Source organism: Embiotoca jacksoni, unplaced genomic scaffold (genome assembly GCF_022577435.1).
Source record: "Embiotoca jacksoni isolate LCO1_2020_lvr unplaced genomic scaffold, fEmbJac1.0.p SCAF_48, whole genome shotgun sequence".
In the NCBI taxonomy this organism is placed as follows: Eukaryota; Metazoa; Chordata; class Actinopteri; family Embiotocidae; genus Embiotoca; species Embiotoca jacksoni.
In genome coordinates, this window is record NW_027185401.1 from 1,151,216 (window position 1) to 1,171,313 (window position 20,098).

The 20,098-nt window shown below is 42.2% G+C and overlaps 1 protein-coding gene across 3 annotated transcripts in view; it reads left to right on the plus strand.

Annotated features, from left to right (window-relative positions):
• Positions 1-20,098, plus strand: part of efr3a (EFR3 homolog A (S. cerevisiae)) — a 90,782-nt gene that overhangs the window by 27,437 nt on the left and 43,247 nt on the right. For all 3 annotated transcript variants that reach the window (XM_069170180.1, XM_069170178.1, XM_069170179.1), the window contains exons 2-6: positions 5,287-5,363; positions 6,617-6,744; positions 8,883-9,033; positions 15,151-15,272; positions 19,333-19,482. In XM_069170180.1, the coding sequence (XP_069026281.1) occupies positions 5,287-5,363; positions 6,617-6,744; positions 8,883-9,033; positions 15,151-15,272; positions 19,333-19,482 (628 nt within the window). The remainder of the gene's footprint in view (positions 1-5,286; positions 5,364-6,616; positions 6,745-8,882; positions 9,034-15,150; positions 15,273-19,332; positions 19,483-20,098) is intronic.

Here is a 20,098-nt window from a genome sequence, read left to right on the forward strand (position 1 = left end):
AAAAAATATATATATATATAATTTTTTTTTTTTTTTTTTTTAACTAAACAAACAGGTGAAAGTTGTGCAGTTGTGTGGACTATTTTCAGTGGCGGATTAATCCCCAGTTGCTGTGAGTATTTTTGGCAGCTGGGCGTTGTGCGTTTTTGATTGAGTGTAAATAAGCCGTTATTATCGCTGATATGTTTTTAATAACTAATAATGAAGATTTTGAACAACAACAGAGCTCAGTATCACGGATAAATCATATTACCAGGCTTTGATAAACAAACACAGCTTGTTGGCTGGATACATTCATTCATACAAATTTTTTTTTTTTTTTTTTACATTTTCCTCGTTATTATGTTGAAGTAGGACTTCTGGAGATCACCTCCAGGCTGGAAGCTGTATTACATCATAGTTGCACGCACGCACACACACACACACACACACACACACTTAGTCACACTTTAGACTTAAAACTCGTATTAAGGCCGATTCATTTTCAGCCCGAGTGGCTGAGGATGAGCCAATCGGAGGCAGAATAATGAGGATGGAAATAGAAAGCCGTCGCACCACCTCCGTCTCGGCGGCTGTCTTCGGGCCGATCCATCTGGTGTCCCTGAACGTGGCGCCACGCACAGGAAGGAGCTGCAGCCTCCCAGGTGTTTTGGCTTCATCTTCAGCGTCCACACACACACACACACACACACACACATACGCTGCGACTCTGCAAGAGCCCAGCGTGCGTGTATGTTTACATTTATTCACCTTCACCTCCTCAAGTGTGAAGGAGGGAAGTTTTAAACAAGCTATTTATAATGTTGCCCTAAAGCGAGAAAAAAAAACACAAAATAAGATATGTTTAAATTAAAGAAGTTTTCCTCTCGTCGCTTTGATTAAAGCTCGAAAAAAAGGGGAAGAAAATTCCCGTAACACCTTAAAGTAATTTAGATGTAAACCGACACCTTTTGCCTTCATTAAGTCCCAAATAGTCCCCGCCTCTATCTCCACCCAACTCGTCTGCAGCTTGATGATCTGGAAAGCCCCGCCCCCAACTTGCCAGGATTGGTTCCTTAGGTCTGTGATGTAAGAAACCCTGGCTGTCTGAATCTGGGTTTTTTGGGGGTTTTTTTTCCCCCAAGACCGTTCTAAAGTAGAAAAATACTTTGCCATGGCACTGAATGCTTACTTCACTTTTGATATATTTTCTAGCAGATTACAACAACAAAAAAAAAAACACCACATGGAAGTTAACAAGGTTAAAAAATAGATTTTCACTGGAGATCTTCAACTTTTCAGAAACCAAGTTATGTTTCTTTGAAGAAAGCTGCAACAAAGACTTTGGATTCATCCCCAAAACTGTAAAGTTAAAAAAAACAAAAAACTGATAACGTTCTTTCCAAAATACATTCCCTGCTTCTTCAAATTTGTTATAATCTCTTGCCAAAATCCACAACCATGAAAAAAGACAACTGTAGGAAGCCAAGATTTTTTTTTTAATCAAATGTGCATCTGTGTGTGGAAAACATTTAAAAAGTAGGAAAATGTTCTGCGACTACCTCAAACCGTCAGCAACAAAAGCTTCTACATTTTTGAGAAAATATTGCTATTTATGATTCATTTAAACAATTGACGCCCCCAAAAAAGACTTTTCACTATTTTTACAATTTTATACCTCCATTTTTTTGTGTTAACGTTTGGGTATGTTTAGTATAGAAGTCGCACATCTTGGTCTGTATTCCTGTTCGGTAACTTTACTTGTTTGACAAAAACAATGGAAGGATTGATCGGTAAAGGATACCGCTGCTGCAGCTGTTACTTTTCTTGCCTGTAGGGGGCAGTAGGTTGGACCGTTTCCTTTGCTTCCTTGTCAGCTCACGTGGCAGCGAGCTGTGAAATCCAGAGGCCAGATCAATAAAACGAAACAGTAGACTGTATTCATCCACAGAGAGCTCTTGAGGATTTTCCGGCGGTCGATGTACTTTGTCATCATGTGCGTCATGAGTGCAGCTCTGTGGACAGAAAACAAATGTTGTCTTCAACCAGTTTACCCAATGAATGAACGAACTCTGAGGGGTTGACAGTAGGATTAGTTCGTGTGGTTATATTCAGAGACCTCATGTTTGTTATTTTCACGTTGACTTATTAGTTTTGAATTGAAACGAGAGCGGTGGTTATTGCGTGGCAACTACGGATTTAAGAGGTGGCAAAGGGGGGGGCGGAGCCTGAGCTGTCCCTCGTGAACGCGTTAGTTTAGGAACGCCGACAGGGCGATTTCTACAAAATATGTTGGCACAAACATTCACTTCGACTCAAAGATGAACTGATTAGATTTTGGTATGTCAAAGGTCATCGTTGATCTCACAAAACATCAAAATCTAAATTTAGGACTCATAAACAAAAGACTGGTCTAGTCAAGCCTATATCGTAGACATGAAATTGTGTTTTGATAGTTAAAACGGCCTGTTTTTGTATGAATATATTCTTCATTTGTTGGTACTTTTTTTGGGCTTCCTGTACTACGATGTCTTCTACTTGTTAGTTATAAGACGACGTCTGCGATGATAAACTATAATTGGAGCATATTTATTGGTGTAATAATCACAGCGAGCCCGGATCAGGTTTAATTTTGAGCAGGTGCCATGCTTCTCTTTTCACATTCAGGAGCTGAATTCCATTAAACCCGACAGGTCACGCTAATACTCACATGTCTGTCCCCCCACCCACACCGCTCTGCACCCTAATATGTCAGGTAATTGCAGGATCCATAAAGAAAGCGCTTTTAAAGCCACAGCTGTGGAGAGGTTGCCTTGGCGACGGGCTGTTGATAGGAGTGGTAATGAAGTTGATTAATCTCCAGGCTTCCCAGAGGGCGGAGGGGGGGGGGGATGTTGCCGTCAGAGAAAAAAAAACCTCTGGAGGTGTCGAGGTGAACTCGCGTCGCCTGAGAGGTTTTTTTTTCCGCGGGTAGCGTGAAAGGCTGCCCTGGGAGCACCGTAAACTGTCTGGAGCGAGGTGCTCCTGGGAAATGAAGTCCCCCGGCCTCCTTCAAGGTCATTTCCTAAGTGTGAGGAGGGCGACAGGTAATTATGATGGAGGGGGGAGGGTCACGTAGGAGCTGTAAATCTGCTTCTCACCGATAATTTGAGCCAAAATTCTTTTAGACGATTGTAGTACACACAAAAAAAAAAATCAATTAATATCATTAAACAAATATTCATTATTTTAGTTATTTGTTATTGTTATTGCTTGCAGAAACTCCAGGTAACTTAATTTGAGTAAATTAATTGAAAAGTCATCTGTTCGGCACAGTTAACATTATATTTATACATAAATATAATAAACAAATAACAACAAATCCTTCAGCATTCCTTCAGGATCTGTGAAATCCCATTTCCCATTCGAAACTATTTCAGGATTATTGAATGTTTTCTCGAACTAGTTGACTACTAGTTGTAGAGGAGAATCGATCTTCACCCTGCAGTTTGTTTGTTTGATAAATTTTGGGCCGAAATTATTCATTTTGTTTATGAATAATCTTGGAACGCTTTTAAATGTTTGTTTTTTTTGCAGATGATGCAAAGTTTATTTTATTCTGTGAAAAACAGAATTCGGTGGTTTGATAAATGGTACAAGAAGATTTGGCCTTTTTGGCTTCACGTTTAGTCGTACTTAAGATTTATGGACCTTTTTTTTTTTTTTAATTGTTTTATTTTTGTTGTGAATTCTGGACATTTATGGACCTTTTTTTTTTTTTTAATTGTTTTATTTTTGTTGTGAATTCTGGACATTTCTTGATTGTGTTTGCAGCCTGTAACTACATCTTAATGAAGGATTATTTTATAGCTCCCACCATTTTTTTTGAACAACATTCGGTCAGTAATGGCAAAACAAAAGCCAACCTCAGCATTTCATCGAGTAACGCCTATTTAGCTGTTTTTTTTTTTTTTTAGATACGTGATATTTGTTAAACCTTTCCGTAGAAATACGAGTTGTGTTTCTGTCCGTTCCGTCGCTTCGCCTTCCGTCTTTCTTTTCAGATGTTTGTGCTTGAACTGGGTGAAGTTCAGTCTCTGATGCTAAATGGCTGCTCCTCATTGATCGTCCGTACAGCAGCCTGAACGCTGCTAGTGACCTTTTCAGTTTTGGTCCGTTGCTCCTTCAGACACAGAAACGCTGACATTTCACTGACGACACTCGCGGAAAATGCAAGAAATTTTTTTTGCACCGAAAAGAAAAAGCCATGCCCTAAAAAAAAAACCCAACTAAATAAATAGTTTTGTGGTTAAATGCACAGAGACTTTTGCCAAATGCTGAGTTTCAGAGTTATCTGCTATTTCCTGACGTATAGATTTGGCAAAATTTAATTTTTTTTTGTTGCATATTTGTTAAATTTACCAGTTAACTTACTCAATTCTCCAGTTTTGTTCTTTGTTGCAGGTCTGTAGAGGCGGTGTTCCCTCTCTTTCTCTTAAGCTATCTGTGAATTATGTATCTTTATTATGACTATTAGTCTGTGTCGATTTGAGATAAATTACAACTCATACATCTTGTGGGCACTGAGCAAAAGTAGCCTTCTTTTGCACATTTTTTTTTTTTGGGGGGGGGGGGTTTAAGGAGTTACTGGAATTGCTTTGGAAAGAGGCAAATATCGAGATTGCCTTCAACTTTTCAAACTGGGGCGAGAATAAAATTGATAGCGTTGACCTTGAAGACGAAGCTGGTTCAAAACACCGCCTATTTATTTCTCCCATTGATTTTCATGAGATTTATCGAAATGTCAGCGAACACACCGCGGCCAGGTGGTCCTCAGTGGAGTCTGCACCCGTCGTCTCCCGATAGCCGGCCAGTCGGCTGCTCAGTTATCCTCCCCGCGGTGACGTTAACTTATTCACCCCCACACCGCCGAGCCGCGACTGATGACTCATCACTTCTTATCGACTCGCAGGCCGCTGCTCGTAATACCAATTGAGGCGAGTCAATAGGAGACGACCCATCGGCGCCGGCTCTTGAATCTGGAGTGAGTTTGGGAATCGTCTCGGCCGCGTCAGAGGAGGAAGACGTGAGCCAGTTTTTCCTTCAGGGTCCTTAGACCCCACGAAAGTTGGGATATTTTTTTTTAAATTTTAATTTTTTAAGCTACACTCGAGTTTCTGAGCTACTCTGTGACTCGACATCGAAGCCTCGAAAAGCAAGCTCCGCGTGTCGTCCGTGCGGGCTTCTCGACTCCTTTGTCTGATGTTGATGTCGGGAGGTCGGGCTAACCTTCCGCTAACGGTCAGGTGTCTTGTTGTTTTGTTGCAGGAGTCTGCGGCTGCTGCGGGCCGCTGAGGCCGAGGTACAAACGCCTGGTGGACAACATCTTCCCCGAGGACCCCAAAGTGAGTACCAGCACGCACGTCCTCAATAAAACCGAAGTTACTCCAGTGAAGATGCAAATAACTAATGTAGTATTTAATTTACTGCCAAGACCAGGGGTTTTGAGTTTCCCAGTGACGGTCCACCACCAGAGAGCTCCCCTGGAACGAAACGGATATAATTGGGGCGACCGCGAAGCCGAACGCTTCAGACTCTGATTAAAGTCCGGCTATTAAACGTGACCCGGCTTTGATAACCAGACCACCGCGAGTTATTATCACCCGTTTGATTCCTCGACCCTCGTTAATTATGACGCTTAACGTGTACGTGGTTTCGGGCTCCTTCTCCCCCCCCCCCCCCGTATCTTTCCTGAGGACCTTCAGTTTAAGCAAACAGGTTGCGGTGGGAAATCAAAATGCTTGAGTGGTCGAGACCTCGGCAAATTAATTATCACACCCCGGGGAGCCCGAGGGACTGAAAACCCCGGGGGTCTTAAATTAACTCCCTTTTCCTTTTACTGGCTGTAATATATTGTTTATTATAACATACGCTAATACGCTGAAGTCTAGACAGACTTTCCAAGTTCCCATTAATCAAAAATAAACTTCAAGTCGTTCAGAATTAAAGCGAAGACCTTTTTGAGTGTTTACATTTCCGGTGGTTTTGACTCGTCATCGGAATAATTTCCAACCGCGTGCGTGCAGCTTCAGACTTTATGATAAGTTTCTGAGCAGTGATCTGTGGTGTTCAGTCATTTGGTAGCAAAGCAGAAGAACCTAATTAAACACATTCACAGTCCATTTAACATCGCCGTTTGAATATATCTGAAGCGTCGCAGACTGAGGAGAGTTTTAGAAAGTAGAGTTGGAAGTTAATGAACTCGAAAGCAGGTTATTTGACTTTGATAACTCGGAAAAGACTTTTCTAAAATTCTCTTTTTCCAATTCTTAGATGTCAGATAGCACAGATCGTTATTGAACATTTTAAATATAGTTATGGTTTTCTGACAGGACTCCGTGTTTGGCCTTGGTTTTTGAACACAACAAGAAGGACTATGGTTCCCCAACCTGATCATAGTCGGTGCAACAATGCAACTAATTGACGTGTTTTTAATCATTTTTGGACATCGATGCAGCTCCGTGGCCCCGAGGAATAATCCGACTGTGGAATCACACACTGTGCTTGTTTTTTTTAGTATTTATTCATTGTTGACTGTGTCTTTTTGGTTTTGGTTTTACAAACATGTAAATGTGAAGTTCATTCTCTTTCCCTTCAGGATGGCCTCAGTAAATCGGACATGGAGAAGCTCACCTTCTACGCCGTGTCGGCTCCGGAGAAACTGGACAGGATCGGTGCTTACCTCGCCGAGAGGCTGAGCAGAGATGTGGTGCGACACCGCTACGGGTGAGTGATATATGACCTACCGAGAGTTCAGGTTTCGGTTAAACCCCTGAAAAAAAAAATCACACCTTCTGTAACTTCAGATTTTTTTTTACTACGCAGTTATCGGTAGTTTTTCTTCAGTATCAAGTGATCCAAATGATCCGGGGATAAAATGACTGCGAGCCCGCGTAAACACGACGGTTCATGGTTACGGATTCACTGAAAGGAAACAACTCCATCAGATTTTCTGTGAAATGAGGAATTAAAAGCTGGTTTATATTATTTTACATATTTGTTTTTACCGGTCATTGTCGACCCAACAACCAGCTGGTTTTTGTGCTGGTGTTTAGTATGGCTTGTACTATCTGTGCACTTTGTTTACTCCAGATTAGGTAAGCATGCTTGTTTTTTCTTTTGATTGATCTATTAGCCCTCAGAGGGATTTTATTGCACAGCGATAGCCCACAATTTGTTTTAGATTCATTTACATTTGCACAATATTTTTTACACCATTTTTGTTCATATTTATTTACGCAGTACTCGAGGCTACACTTTGTGATTATAAGAACAGCTTCAGGAAGTTTTAAGCCACAATCAAAACAGCATTAATGTTTTTCTAATTTAAGCAATAATCTACATTACGACGACGATGTTGGTTGTTGCTGTGATTTTTCTTGGACCAAATATTTATTTGTTTGAATACATTTTCCTTCACCTTATCAGCAAGTCTAATTTCCCTAAAACATTACAACCAATAGGTTACTCACCAAATAAATCACCCATGAGACCTTTTCCGAGCCGTGGAAAAAAAACAAATAACTGAACAACTGTCGGAAAGTTTTTGAAAAAGAGTCCATTTGCGTCAGATGAAGGTCGCCTCTGCTGGCAAGCCTTCAAATGAATCAAATGAACAGGTTTGGATAACATAACGCTCATTATACGACGCAACTTTGGCGGTTCCTAATCCTGAATGCACGCTTTAAATCATGCTTTATAAGTAGAGTATTTACAGGGAAGAATTATTGAGGAGGCAGAAAATTAAATGTGCAAAAAAAAACCAACCTGAAAAGAATTACTCAAACAAATCCAACTGGCAATGGACTCGAATAATCCTTGTTAGCAGATATATTCGTCCGATCGCCCAACAGTACCAGTTACACTATGATGGAAACTATACCGTGGAAAATCGAAACACATCCATCCAAACCGGAAAGAAGAGAAACACAAGCAGCAGGGGAAGAAAATCCCACAGCATTTACCGTAGATAATACAATAATAATATATAAATAATAAATAAGTAGTCTTAGAACGTCGTATAATACACCTCACTTAGCAGGGGATGGCATTTCTGAGTGCTTTAAACGTGTCCTAAAAAGATAACGATACAAGGCATGCCCAACTAAGACATCCCGTAATGACATTAGTCTATTAATAAAGGGAATGGAAAGCTGGTAAAAGCCTGTCCACTTCCAATTTCGCTGAACCATTAAGTGATTTCAGCTCCGGGAAAATAATTAAAACGAGTTGAGAGACGAAAACGTCCCTCATGTATTTAAAAAAAAAAAAAAATCCAACCAAATCAATGCAGCCATTATAAAGTCAGAAATCCTGTTTAATTGGCTGTGGTTTTTATTCCCCGACGCTGACAGCCGGGGAACGAACACATCTCTCTCTCTTCCATCTGTAATCGTCCATGTGTCGTTACGAAACCGCCTGGCATCGCCTGAGACGCTCCGTCCGCCCAACGAAGTGGAGATGTTCGTAAGCTCGGGTTTGTTCTGTCCCTCAAACCGCAAAGCTGTCGTCAAGATTATTTTTTTTCTACATGTAGCAAACAGATCAAAAATCCAATTGCTGCTGCTGTAAAATTCATCCTTCGATATATTGTAAAGTAGGCAGGCCACGCCCACTTTAAACCCGCCATAACACTGCTGTGGCTCCATCATCAGTAGAACCGGTGAAGTGGCTCCGGTTCCGAGTTGTGGTCGTTTTGTTCGTCGCTCGATTGGGAAATACGCCGCCGTGTGTTTTTGATTGACGGTCAGGTTACGACTTTCGGCGGGCGCTGCTGGGAATCATCCGCGTTCGCGACTTTTTAATTGCCGACGAAGTGCCGAACGCCACGATTGAAGGACCTTGTAACTCCAACCTGTGTGCAGGAACGTGGTGATCGCCATGGAGGCTCTGGACCAGCTGCTGATGGCCTGTCACTCTCAGAGCATCAAACCCTTCGTGGAGAGTTTCCTGCACATGGTCGCCAAGCTGCTGGAGTCCGGAGAGCCCGACCTGCAGGTCCTGGGGACCAACTCGGTAAGACGGAAAGAAAACGGTCCAGTTTAAACAAAGAAAGATGTTTTCATTTCACAGTTGTTGTTTTTTTGAAATCTTTATTTGTATTTGTATTGAGCATTTGTCGACGGCGAGGCTGGGTAGCGCTTGTTTCGCTGCAGCCGTTGTCCCAAAAGAAAATACATCAGTTCAGAAACGAGATCGCGGGTTTTTTTTTTACGATCAATCGTGCTGCCAGCAAACCGGGTGATTTTCGCCCTAATTGCTGATTTCCCCCATGAAACTCTGGAGCCTGCTGAGCTTTTACAATCAGCATCAAGCGTCCCTGCTTTTCGTACCAAACTGTTATTCTTTTATGTTGTCAAAATATAATAATAAACTTTACTTGATATAACACCTTCACACAAGAAACGCAGCTCGAAGTGCTTCACAGCAAGAAATATGAGCACCCGAGCTACAAAACAAGCCCTTTTCCTCTTGACTTCATTACCCTTCTTCTCACAGGAGCAGGTCGGGTACGTCGGTGAACTTCAGCCGGGAGGTCGATGTCGGTGTTTAAACGGCTAATTTGTAACTCGGGTGGAAGGAAACGGCCCTTCTAACATATCCTGTGAAAGACGCTAATTATTATTAGGCTAGGGACGCCGCCGGCAAATGTCAGCGTTTCCCCTTCCAAGTCTTCTCAAGGTGAACTCTTAAGTTGTTGGGTTTTTTTTCTCCTCCTCATCCACCTCCTCATCCTCCTCCTCTTCCTCCTCTTCGTACCTCCTCCTATTCTGGGCCCCAAACGTCCTTCGCCGTTGTCGGGCGGGTTCATCTGAGCAGGAAACCGAGCCGGACGGGTTTTCGATGCGAAAGCCGTTTGCATTATTTATGTGCGGTATTTAGACTCTGACAGAGGAGGAGAGCAGATGCAGTGACAGGTAGCGTGAGTTGGGAGGGTGGAGGGATGGAGGATGGAGGGTGGGGGAGATGGAGGGGTTCGGTGCAGACTGCCTTTTAAGTGAGAGCCGCGCTAATTAAATTTTTTTTGTCTTCGTGGCGCCGGCTACAAATCCGAGACGCTCCGTTTAAAGTCGGTGTTTGGTGTTTTTACACGTCGCACAAAAACTGTCGGCTAATTATCAGTTTTAACGAGTTTGTTTGGGATGTCTGCGGAGAAGAAAAAAAACAACAACAACAACAAAAAAAAACGACGCAGAGCTCAACAAATTACAGCAATTTGGTTCGAAAGACTGTTTGAAACCGGCCGGAACGCTTTTCAGTGGAGGGCCTCCGGCATCCAAATAATTACTGAACAAACATCACACATTTGGTTTTGGTTTTTTGGGACCCTGTTGTCCACCGTCCATCGACGTACGAGGACGGAAGAGGAAGGAGGTCAAAGGTCACCGGTGGGATTTTAAAGGGCACTTTTTTAGGATTTATCACAACGTGTCACTTCGACATTGTTCTTACGAGTTAATGTGTGAGCCGCGGTAACGCCGATGGATCACTTAGGAAGACAAAAAAAAGTCGGGTTCATCGCACAGCTTGGAAATAAACATATTTGTGAATGAATAATGTGTAAAAATTTCCCTCTGAAGGATTAATAAAATATCTATCGCTCTATCTATCAACAGTTATTTATAGAACACTTTTCAAGCAAAGGACTTCTCAATTTTTCAAAAAGCAAACAACATAAGCAATAAAATAATGCACGTATACATGTAGCACGTACAAAAATATATAGAGTCACACGTACGCGTTGAATTTTGAGAGTAAAATTATAAAGACATTTTGAATTAATCAGCTCAGGATCACGCCGATGCGTGTAATACAACCGACGGTCCACTAGAGGGCACCATGTCAGTGTCGCGTTTTGCCTCGCCAGGGTAGGAAAAGTATACGCAGCTTAAAAAAAACCGCTACTTACGTGAAACTACTTATTTGCACTCGTACCTCGTGAGGGAAAAAAAAACGTGACGTTGACGCGATGTCCTCTAGTGGACTGACGGGTGTATTACACACTACAGCGTGATGCTGGGTTGGAACAAACCTACAGAAGTTGTAATAAATCTGAATATTTCTGAGGCGAATCACAGCGAAGTGTGTCACGTCTCGTAAATTGTCTCGTAAATATAAAGCGGGCCTCTGGAACGTGTCTGGTCTCGAGCCTGAAAATGTCAAAAAGCTTTTGGGACGACCGCGTCGTTGTTTGCTGAAGTTCTTTTGGCTTTGCAATCTCAACTTTCCACCACATCTTGTTTGGTAACTTTTGAGAGATCACGAGAGAAAACGAACCCTCATGGAAGGAGGCGATGAATCACTTTGGCGATGAATTTTAGACGGAGGTTTTTGTTTTGTTTTGTTTTTCCAATCAGTCGGAACACGGCGACATTTCCATTAAAACCCCACATTTATCCCCTTAAATGCAACACGTCGCCCTCCTACCGCGGGCAGACTATTTTTATTTTTTTGTACCCTTCCCACTCTGTGTGTGTGTGTGTGTGTGTGTGTGTGTTGCTGCAGTATAAATGTGTGTGTCGCCGTAGTGTATCTCTGCTGTCTGCTCTGCCAGCCGTTCGCGCCTTTCCACATTTATCTGCCAGTTAACTTTATCACAAGAAATTGGCAGACTGCGACGCCTGGAAGTATCTCGTCCCTCCGCTCCGTCTCCGTAGAAAGAGACACACTCATCGTTGGGCTCTCAGACACATGAAGCCGGTGAGTCAGACTCACAAGGGGGAGTTCGTGCTCCGGCGTATTTATAGCCCCGCCGAGCCAGATGCGGCGTCGCGTACGAGGAAATGGAAACACCTGTATTCGCTGTTCATCTGCCCAACCGTCTTTTTTACAATTACAACGGATATTACGAAGTGATATTAAAGAGTTCTTAAAACTACATTGGTTTAACATGATCCTGATTTGATTTCCTCGGGTGTGAGCGCAACCTAACCGAAAGCCAATTTGACGCCGCTGAAATGAGTTTTCACCGACCAACGAGCGCTCATTAATCTGAGCCGAGTCGACCAGTAATCTGTCTCCTCTTTATTAAATTCCATCTGTTGCATTTCATTTCAGGCTTTGTTGTCCTACTTCGCTCGTGTGATTTCTGCACATTACATTGCAGAATGCCAGAGAAGTACCGGCTCCTCTGCTAACGGAGGGGGGAAAAAAAAGCTTTTATTTACTTTACTTCAATCCTGCACCTGAATGTTATCCCTCAGCATTCGGCTCCCATCATCTCTTAAAATCCCAAATGATGCCAAAGGACTTTTTTTGGAGGGGGGAGGGGGGAAGGCACTCAAACTGTCAAGCTGACACTTCAGCAGGTTCATCAGTGAACCGACGGCTCTGAAGGCCAGAAATACTCTTCATAGATGATAAATGCCCGCGAATAAATGTTAAAAAATGTTCTCCATTACAACTTGTTACTTGTAGACATACGTGTAAAATGGTCTACTTTGTATCTTTGTCTCAGAAGTGTTGTTGCCAAAGTATCGGAGAAATTAAGAGTAGAAAAACTTTTTTATGAAGAAAGCATTTATTCGAGAAAACTTGCAGACGTCCATCGTACGAGAGTTACTGACGAGCTCCGTCTTCAGGGTTTTTCTACTAAAACAAAAAAAAAAGCAAAAATTGATTTGGTGTGTTTCCAAAGTCTCGGATTGCCGCCGAATGACTGAACGTCCGTTCGATAACGAACATCCAATTTGGATGGAGGAGCTTTGAGTTTTGGAGTGGAATTAGAAATGTAGGCAAAAGGACAAAATTGAAATCGGCTAGTCGCAAGGAAATGTCATCCCAGTGTGACGTCGCCCAATGGTTTATGGTAACGTGCTTGAAGTCACATTTAATCTTCACAAATGACAATATCAGACCTGAGTTTTGGTAGTGATACAAAAATACCTATTTTCAATACAGTCAGACATATAGACCTCTATTTGTTTTTCTATTTGATAAAATAGGCCAAATTATAAAATAATCTACGTTTAAATGTTTTAATGCAGAACATCCATAACGAGCATTACGAAGTGCAATTAAGTCTTAAGTCAAATTTTAAGGGCGATTTGATGCAAATTTTTGTTAGTCTGTGACCAGAAAGTGACTACACAACCATACTTCCAGCGAACACCAACCAACCCGGAGACTTTAAACGGTGACTTGTCGTTTCCTTTTTTTTAAAAATGGCTTTAAGCCGGTTGCAATGGAAACTGGTGGTTTTTCGAAAGTTGAGAACAGAATCAGAATGTCAACAAAAACGTCTCAAACTGCTCGTACGCCGTAGGCCTGAGAGGACTTGCTCTTGAACCGCGCATTTTTAGACTTGCCTCAGAACACCAGAGAAAAATGGGATACAAGTGCAACGTCCAGAATTGTCTGATTGTAAATGGCGACAATCAAAGGAGGTCGCCGCTTTGCTGATTCTGAGATCGCAGGCGGACAAAAGCCGCCATCAGCGCCGTCGCCTATTCATGGAGTTCTGCAGGTTACCTGACTCTTGTCACACCTCCCCACTGCCCTTCACACCACCGGTACCGGTCATCTATGCTTTGCATTCATTTTCTGAGGTCATGTTCAACCAACCCTCCAAACAGAACTCAAGATACGCTGGCCATAGTCCCGGTTTGTCCACATATCACTTTGCATTGAATTTAATGTTCGGTTCATGTTTTGTTCCCGACGTAGTTCAACCAAAATACTTGACGTCCAAACTCCTGACCGGAGCTTCCCCCTCTTAACCACAACCCGGTAATTAGCCTCTAAGTGCCTATCCTGGATTTACCCCACTGTTCTGCTGCAGTCGCAGCAATGCAGTCGCGGCTCTCCTGTACGCCAGCTGCCGGCATACCTCCTTCCGTCTGAGCCATTACCCCGAGGAGAGGTTAGCTACAAAATGGGAGGAAATTACAAGGTAGAACGGCGTTTTTGTTTTTTTTTCTCACCGACGCCGAACCGTGCGGAGGCAATTTGTTGCAGTGGACAATGATAGGGTAGCGAGGAAAGGCCACTCGAGCACGGCGGACTGTGCCAAGAGGAGGCGGCCTCTCCAGAGGACACTGGAGGGATGAAATTATAAGGTGGGCTAAAGGGGGGTCGGGGGGGTAGCTCTCGGCGGTTCTTACCATTACCACCGTCGCTTCCAGATCATTGCCGTACCTGTATATGAGGGTACTTTGAGTACGTGGAAATGCTATGAATGTCGTTGTAATAGTGGTGCCATTGAAGAACACAAATGTCTGTTTTTGTCTCTCCATTGTCGAGAGGTTAAAGGTCACACAATTAGCAGCTACAGTGCCGTTCTCATGGTATGATTTTATCTTTTTGAACTTCAATGTTAGATGATTTGGACTGAGGATTTCATTTTGTTTTGTTTTTGTTTAAACCAATACCAAAACGGAGTATCAACCCATAAGATTTCTCAATGATGTTTGTGAAGTGCTATACTCTGTTTACATCTTAAAAACCATCTAACCAGCTAAAGTTATTAGAAGATGGCAGACTCATTTAGTTTTGTAATTAAGTTATAGTAACTTTTTAATGAGAAAAAAAAAACTGTCACGAGGGGCAACATTTTCCAGGGCTTTCAAAGGGGTTTAAAAAATTGACCAAAAAAATGCTCTGGCTGCTGTTGTTATAATATAACCTGTTGCTGTCTCTTCCATAAATATTGTTTATTATTGTAGTACCGATCAGACTGTAAAAACTGCTGCACTAAATAGCGTACTTATATTTACATTGCTGTTCTTGTTTTTAGGCCACCATGTCCAACCTCGGACTCACGGACAAGAGATTTTTATGAGAATTTTGAGTCGCAAAACTTCCTCTTATCCTTGTCACCCGGCCGGAGTGAGATTTGGAAAAAGTCCAGCAAAGAAATTTCCACTTTTATTTCTGTTTTAAATCGGTAAACTAGAGAGTAAATTGCAGCCTTATAACAATGAATCAATGACACTAATGTTATTCAGCCTGTTCTAAAAATTCTCAACTTGCATCTCTACCATATTTGACGCAACAGAAATGAAGCACAACAAAGTCAGATCTATTTTAGACGCCGTAGTGCCAATGCTCCAACGTCGATGTCTAAACTCTGGTGCTCTCAAGACATTTGAGGCCAGTGAATTATTTGCCTTCTTCTTCATGTCCTCTCCGTAGTTTGTGAAGTTTGCCAACATTGAGGAAGACACGCCGTCCTACCATCGCCGCTACGACTTCTTTGTCTCCCAGTTCAGCGCCATGTGCCACTCCACTCACGAAGATCCCGAGACCAGAACCAGGTACAGAAAAAAACATGAACTAAACTTCTAATTTATTGACTTTATGTTAAAAGTAAAATAGGTTTTAAAAAAAAAAAAATAGAAAAGGTTTTGGATTGGGTTGATATTCATGTCATGAACTGGTTTGCCTCATCTACATGTTTCTGCTCCTCTATCATGTTTTTCTGGGCATTTTGTCATCTTTTCCTTACAGCGCTCCTTCTGGAGTCCCGCAGGGTTCAATTTCGGGCCTGTTACTGTTCTTTGTAAACATGCTTAGATGAGGAAGAATGTTTTTTGCTGCTACATAAACAACATTTAAATATGCAGCAGGTCATACTGAAATTTTGTATCCAGACTGAGTAGACCACACTATTTGCATGTGTTTAGGACTTTACGCGGCATTTCTTGCAACCTAATAAAGAGTCTTTATTATTTCGACCTTTAGATCATCTGAGACATCTTAGTTTTCATTTGTCCACAACCTTAGAAACTGTTAATGTTACTCAGCTACTAAGATGAACTTTCCTTGTAAGAGGACTCGAAACGAGCGTCATATGACCGGCGCCTTTGTGTACTTGCTCCACGTTTAGTTTTGTGCTTAGCTACTCCCCTTGTTCCTCAAAAAATTAAAGCAACTGCCGATTAGAACAATATTTTATAATGTTAGTTGCACCTAATCTGTGATCTGATATTCCCACATTTAACAAAATGGCCACAGAACTGAAATATTGTCTGATTTGACCAAAAGCAGGCTGCGTCCTTTATAAATCACCTAAACGTGCAAACTGTTCTTGTTCCCCGACTGTCGACTCGAAATGATTTCAAATTTAAAAAGCCAAACTGATTTGAACATGACTTCGAAGGTTGACGTGGTCCTCGGCGAAATGACGAATTTGTTAATTTCACTCTTTGGCACCCTGCAGCAGCGCCGAGTCCACATTCATGTGACAACTGATTCTCTGATTTAGGTCACCGTTGAAGCTGAGCTTTCCTTGAGAGAAAATCGACCGCTCCGGTAAAAGCTCCATCTGTGGAAAAATGAAAACCTGAATGCTCATCAGCTTGCATTGATTTTTCTTCTAAAGACCGAAGCTGTTTCATCATGAAGATATTTAACTCTCTTCTTCCGCTACTCTAAATTTCATGAACCGCCTCTTTTTTTTTTTTTTTTTAACGAAGTCAGGGATCATCCATCCGACCCCCCACCGGGGCAGCGCTCGTCCCACTTGAATCCAGTGAATACAGAATTAAATATATCTTCCCCTGCTCCATATTTCATAGCCTTTCCGTCGCTCGCTGAGACCACACGGCTCCGTAACGCCGTCGCGGGCGAACCGCGCTGAGCTCGCCGCGTTGAAATATGAGCGCTTGGAGTGACGTCTATGAAGACGTGAAGTGTTGGAAGAGCAGGGCATAAATTATGTGGAAACTTTAAGCGATCTACAGAGAAATGGGTTTTGCCGGCCTGCAGGGTCTCCAGTGTTCGGGGCTCATTGTTATCTCCATGGTAACCAGTCCTTCAAGGATTTGGTGATTGTTGCGATCAAAAATGTTGGATTCATGCGGTGGGTTTTCTCAGAAATTGCGATTGTAATTTGCAGAGTTTTTACGTGTTTTGTTTTGCGGTACAATTGCAGGAATTTGAAAAAATTGCAAGTGGACAGCAAAACTTATATTTTTTTTCAAGCACTACCTGATAAACAATGTGGAATCAGTTCCTGTGATAATAATCACGCTGGACATCACAGAAATATTTTTGTTTCAATTTTTTTCAAAATAAGAGCTTCACATGCTGTTTAATTCAGGTTAATTCAACACATAGGTCTACTGAATGCATAAAAACAAAGTGCAGTCTCTGACAACTTGAAGTGTGTATGAAACTAATTTAACATGCAGTAATATGTAATCGTAAATGTAAAATAATTTTTTTTTAAATGCAATCTCCCACAAATACTGCAAAGATTGCTTGAATTGCCGTTAATTATTGCGATTGCAAAATTGCGATTTCCTCGAAGGGACTGATTAACAATAAGAGACTAAAACATGTCATCCGGGTGTCTTTTTTTTTTTTTTTACCAGGACATGATTATCTTTTATCTCCAAATATTCAGCAAGTGTGTATATCGTGTGTTTTAGGAAAATTCTGCTTCATAACATAGGTCTTTATTATTGTTGTTTTTGTTCTGGCCAGCGTTAACATTATAATCAAGTTTATAATAATTTGGCTCCACGGTCACGTTTACCGCTCAACCGCATGATCCAATTCTAAATCAGTTTGCAGTTGTTGTTGCTTTTTATGAAAGAAAAAATGAGGCCGACTTCAAGCAAACCCATTTTGTTGTTGTTGTTGTTGTTGTTTTGGAAACGGAGACGGTCTCTCTGCCTGCCAGCCGTATTGTTGGGAAGGTTAAAAATAGCTTGGCGGGCGGCGGTGAAGCTGCTCCGGCCAGACTGTGACACCGCGTAACACTTCACAAAGAGATGTCTTCCCCCCCACTGAGACGCCCACCCTCCGACTCTTCACGCGCATCGTAAAACAAAACAAAAAAATACAATACCTGAACGCGTCTCGCTCGGTGTGAAAATAACTTCCCTCCTCCGGTTTGCTGCAGTTATTTGCGAAAAGAAAAAAAAAAAAAAAAAAAAAAAAAATCTGCGACTGTCGAGGTCTGTGAGCAATATTTGTACATTTAAAAAAATAATAAATAAATGTGTGTGTGTGCTGGTGTTTGTTTGTGTGGGTGGGTGCGGCGGGAGCCAGGGAGGGATGCTGGGATTGTTTTAAGCTTCATACCTCACCGCCACCCTGTAAACAGTGTGACTTCTCACTTCGCCTTTTATTTTTCTCCTGTATTTCATTATTCCATTTGGCGGCAGCTCGCTGTAGGTGGAGAGGAATTCCCAAATATAATTTCTCTTCGGCAGTGATTGGATTAGGCCGAAGGCGGAGTCACCCGGCCCGGTTTTCTTTTTCTTTTTTCTGTATTGTTTCTCACAGAGGTTTTTTTGTGTCGGGAAAAAAAACAGGAGCGGTAAAATAGTGAAGTCGGCCCCGGCCCGGCTTTTGATTGGTCCCGTCTCCTGAGACCGAGCCGCCGCCGTCTGGCAGATTGGAAAACACTACAAAGTGTGTGTGTGTGTGTGTGTGTGTGTGTGTGTGTGTGTGTGTGTGTGTGTGTGTTGTGTGCGTTTCAGTCCGTGTGCTCTCGGTATGGTGTTTGTACCGGAGTTTATATTAAAAACTAAAGTTTCGGTTGTTTTCCCTCGGATGCCAGATAAGCTTCTCTGATATTAAAAAAAAACAACAACAAACACTACGAGTCGTGAAATAGATACTCGGGTATCTGGGGTAAACTTGACCTTTTTTTTATTATTATTGAGTTATTTGAAGGACGTATTTTTAGACTGTAGCAAACAGAGATGATTTTTTTTTTCCCTACGCATTAACAGTAAGGCTCAAAGGGACGATGATGTCGATCGGTAGCTTCGTTAATTTGTTGGACCAACAACCGGTATCTTCAAAAAAAACCTTTTTATTAGGGTGTGTTGGGGGATTGCAGTATAATTTGAAAATGTGTGTGGAAAGCTGTGAAACTGTATCTCAGTCTGTATGTCTGTGCTTTTGGTAAAGCAAATGGCAACGTCTGAATTTGAACTTTGAGAGTTAATACTTACCAGGCAACATGCAAAGTGTTCACAGAGCCAGACATACGTCAGCATGCTAACAGGGAAGCGTGTCGGCGTCGCGTCCGAGCGGTAACCGGCGGTGACGTCGCCCGTCGGGTTTTGCGAACGGCCGCTGTGAAGCCTCGAGTTCAGAATTGGTCCGGCGCCATCTCGCTAGTTTGGAAGCAGGAAGTGACCATATTTGGACGGGCTGTCCCTAATGCCAACTTGAATACACGCATTTCTTTTTTTTTCTTTTTTTTTTTTAATATTCACGCATTCTTACTCGGAAACATTACCGATCAACCACGACGTTCAATCGCAGACGTTACCATATTCACGATGTATAAACGGAGTAAATACTAAACAGATTTGTTTGGGTGTTTTCTTTTTTTTTTTTTGCCTTCTTCAGGATCCGCGTGGCCGGGATCAAAGGCCTTCAGGGCGTCGTGAGGAAGACGGTGAACGACGAGCTGCAGGCCATCATCTGGGAGCCCCAGCACATGGACAAACTGATCCCGTCCATGCTGTTCAACATGCAGGACAGCGAGGACCTGGACAGGTAGGGTACACACACACACACACACACACACACACACACACACACACACACACACACACAAAACGACCCACTCAATCAATTATACATGCAGCGCTGGTGCTTTTTCTTTCTCCAGGCAATCAGAAAAAGTAAACTAGTTTTTTTTCCCCCTGCAACATCAAGCTTTCCTCTGGTGGGAGGGGGGTGGGATAATGGGGGGGCGGGGCACACTGTCATTGTTAGGAGGCCAACACACAGTGGAGCTGACATCCCACAATTCAGCTGCGAACGTCCCAATCGCACAGGAATGTACAAACGGTGGTGAATTTCTACACGTATACCGATCAGGTCTGGACCAATCACAGTGACTCCGGGAATTACACGTTTTGCGCGACAACATTTTCATCAAAAGACTTTTCTGCCACTTTTTATTTTTTTATTTTATTAATCATACAGAATTATTGTTATATACAGCTGGGGACGCTCCGACAAGAAAGGCGATATATTTTCCTTGTCCTGATTTTCCCGTCATTCTCTAACCAATTTATTGTCATTAAAAAAAAAAAAAAAAAAAAGGTGTTAAATTTCTTTTCTTTTTTTATTTGTGTTATTCAAAAACATCTTTGAAAGTCCGTGT